The 3,380-nt window shown below is 43.1% G+C and overlaps 1 protein-coding gene across 1 annotated transcript; it reads left to right on the plus strand.

The window, feature by feature from the left end:
- The first annotated feature begins 123 nt into the window (after positions 1–123).
- LOC107462990 (uncharacterized) lies at positions 124–2,001 on the plus strand. Its single transcript, XM_052253415.1, has 4 exons — positions 124–406; positions 738–1,127; positions 1,182–1,480; positions 1,615–2,001. Exons 1-4 carry the CDS (start codon positions 124–126, stop codon positions 1,999–2,001), a joined length of 1,359 nt encoding a protein of 452 aa, XP_052109375.1.
- Positions 2,002–3,380: the final 1,379 nt, after the last annotated feature.

The following is a 3,380-nucleotide window of genomic DNA, read 5'->3' on the forward strand; positions in this document are numbered from 1 at the left end:
ATATCTATGTGATATGTGTTGCATGATTGTCTCTGTGTTTTCATTCTGGGAATGTTCACACTGGACTTGAAGTGTTAAGACTGATCACCTTAATAATGATTGTTTGGTGTGAACGGGACCACGATGGGTTCACGGAGACAAGGCGTACGGGAAGGAATTCCTAATGTTAACTACGAGAGGGAACAGGAAACGTTTATGGCTACCATGAACGACGTGGCTGAAGTAGTGCGTGAAGCTGCTGTAGGAGCGGCTAGGGCTGTTGAACGTCTTGGAGTGAGAAATGGGAATGATGAGAACAACTTAGGGCATCCTGAAAGACCTATGACCCTTGCGACCTTTCTGAAGGTTAATCCGCCTAAGTTCAAGAGTACACTCGTTGCGACTGACGCTGATAACTGGTTTCGAGGTATTGAACGATCACTGAGGGCGCAGCATGTTCCGGAAGGACAACCCGTGGAGTTTGCTACTTATATGCCTGAGGGAGAAGCTGAGTACTGGTGGCAGGAACTACTATAAATACACTGGAGCACCCAGGTATAACTCATACTCTAATTCTACTAAATATCTGCTTGGACCCATGCTAACTTAAGCATCGGAGTGTCATTGCAGGTACAACCACCAGCCGCTCGGCTCATCAAGCTCGGGTCACAGAACCCTCACCTCGGGTCTTGCCAGACGACCGAGCTACGCGTTTCAGGTAACCCTCGGACTGTGCCGTTTCTCCAAAATCTGCCAAGGGAATCCTGCTGACTTTAAAGAATGGAAGTGCTTGAAGTTCGAAGGGGGCCTTCGTGAGGATCTGATAAGTTCAGTAGTCCCATTGGAGATACGAAATTTTGCTGAGCTGGTTAATAAGTGCAAGTTAGTGGGAGAATGTGCTAAGAAGGTAACTGCCTCTAAAGCAAGTCGTCAAGGATTTCCACCAAGGAACTACAATAGCTATAGTTGGCAACCACGAAGGACAAACTTCAAGTCCCCTGGTGTGCCACAACGAAGGAACCCACAAGCTGGTAACGCTCCTGCTCGCCCTACGAGTGGAAACGGAGGTAGACTAAGGCAGGATAATGGTAAACGACCCCAGCAGGCACAGGTGAATACTACATGTAGGCAGTGTGGGAAGGATCATGGTAATAGATCCTATTTGTTTGGAACATTCAAATGTTATATTTGTAACGAACCAGGGCATATGGTTAAGAACTGCCCAAAGAGGTTTACCCAGAATCCAGCGCGAACCCAGCAACAAGGTCGAGTGTTTGCTATGACTGCTGATGATGCTATGCAATCAGACGCCCTGATCCAAGGTCAGTGTATTGTCAAAGATCGATTTCTAACTGTACTGTATGACTCGGGTGCATCGCATTCCTTTGTTTCTTTAACTATTGCTCGTGAGTTGGGACTAGATTTCTCTGAGTTGAACTTTGATCTGATTGTCCATACACCTGCATCCCAAAATGTTTTGACTAGTTTAGTGTGCCTGCAAGTACCATTCACTATTAGGAACAAAACTTTTAAACATGATCTAATCTGTTTGCCTCTATGTGGTTTAGAAGTTATTCTAGGGTTGGATTGGTTATCTAAGTATCATGTTTTCCCGGGTTAGATTGGTTATCTAAGTATCATGTTTTCCTTGATTGCTTTGAAAGAACTGCTGTTATTCCGTCTGGTAGTTTAGATATTAAACCATTTTTGTCATATACCTTATATCTGAATTCTGTAAGAGTTACCTTAAACGGGAGTGATTGTGAGGGGTACGTTCTGTTAGCGGCTAGCTCAAATGACAGTGAAGTAAGCTTAGAACAAATCCGAGTGGTGAAGGAATTTCCTGATGTTTTCCCAATCCAAATGGTGAAAGAATTTCCTGATGTTTTCTTGGACGACATACCTGAGTTTCTTCCTCAGCAAGAGATAAAATTCAGCATTGATCTAGTACCTGGAAGCGAACCGATTTTCATAGCACCGTACCGGATGTCACCATTGCTTGCGGAGCTGAAGAAGCTATGAGATAGGATCGTAGTGGCCTATGGAGGTACAAGAACAAAATTTGTGTGCCTAACTTTGGAGAATTGCAACAAAAGATTCTTACAGAAGCTCATCGAAGCAGACTTTCTATGCACCCTGGAGTGACGAAGATGTATTGAGACTTGAAACAAATGTTCTGGTGGCCGGGCTTAAAGAGAAAAGTAGCTGATTATGTCTCAAGATGTTTAACCTGCTGGAAGGTGAAGGTGGAACACCAGAAGCCGTCAGGAACCCTGCAACCCTTAGAAATACCACAATGGAAATGGGAGCAGATTACTATGGATTTTATCACGAGATTTCCAAGAACCTCAACAGGACGTAGTGCCATTTGGGTGATTGTGGACAGGCTGCCAAAGTCGGCGTGCTTCTTTTCGATTCGAGTTGACTGTACTTCAGAAAGGCTGGAATGAATATATATATTCAAGAAATCGTACGATTGCACAGAATACCTTCATCAATTGTTTCAGACCAAGATCCGAGGTTTACTTCCAGATTCTGTGGAGTTTTCCAGAAAGCTTTAGGAACAGAATTGCATATGAGTACATCATACCATCCTCAGACAGACGGACAATCAGAGCGAACAATCCAGACATTGGAATACATGTTAAGATCTTGTGGGATGGATAACCAGGGCAGTTGGGATAAGTGTTTGCCATTGGTCGAGTTCGTCTACAACGACAGTTGCCAATAAAGTATCGGGATGGCACCATATGAAGCTCTCTATGGAAAAAGATGTCGGACACCATTGTGTTGGAATGACGATGGAGAAGTTAGTGTCTTAGGTCCAGACTTAGTGCAAGAAACTACTGAGAAGATAAAGGGGATTCGCCAGAAGATCCAGACCGCACAGAGCCGTCAAAAGAGCTATGCCGATAATAGACGTAGACCCTTAGAGTTTAGTGAGGGAGATCATGTCTTTCTAGAAGTAACTTCGATTACTGGAATAGATAGAGTCCTTAAGACTAAAAAGCTTAACCCACGATACATAGAACCTTTCCAAATACCTAAAAGAGTCGGTCTAGTAGCTTATCAAATAGTCCTTCCTCCTTATTTATCAAACCTTCATGATGTTTTTTTTTATGTCTCGCAACTTAAGAAATATATTCCCGACAAGAGTCACGTTTTACAACCAGAGACAGTACAGTTACGAAATGATTTGACATATCAAGCATCACCAGTTCAAATCGTAGAAAGAAGTGAAAAGCAGCTAAGAGGCAAAACTGTTTGCTTAGTCAAAGTAGTTTGGGGACAAAAAGGAGAAGAAGAGCACACTTGAGAACAGGAAGATAAAATGAAAGCTGATTACCCGCATTTATTCTCAGGTAACTGAAATTTTGAGGACAAAATTTTCTTTAAGGAGG

The sequence above is a fragment of the Arachis duranensis genome, chromosome 8 (genome assembly GCF_000817695.3).
Source record: "Arachis duranensis cultivar V14167 chromosome 8, aradu.V14167.gnm2.J7QH, whole genome shotgun sequence".
NCBI lineage: Eukaryota > Viridiplantae > Streptophyta > Magnoliopsida > Fabales > Fabaceae > Arachis > Arachis duranensis.

What these genes read in the sequence shown, in the direction of transcription:
- LOC107462990 (XM_052253415.1), top strand. Translation starts at nt 124, where the DNA reads ATGGGTTCACGGAGACAAGGCGTACGGGAAGGAATTCCTAATGTTAAC. An exon ending in GCAGTGTGGGAAGGATCATG is followed by an intron (nt 1,128 to 1,181) that starts GTAATAGATCCT and finishes GTAACGAACCAG; the next exon opens with GGCATATGGTTAAGAACTGC. An exon ending in CTAGTTTAGTGTGCCTGCAA is followed by an intron (nt 1,481 to 1,614) that starts GTACCATTCACT and finishes TGGTTATCTAAG; the next exon opens with TATCATGTTTTCCTTGATTG.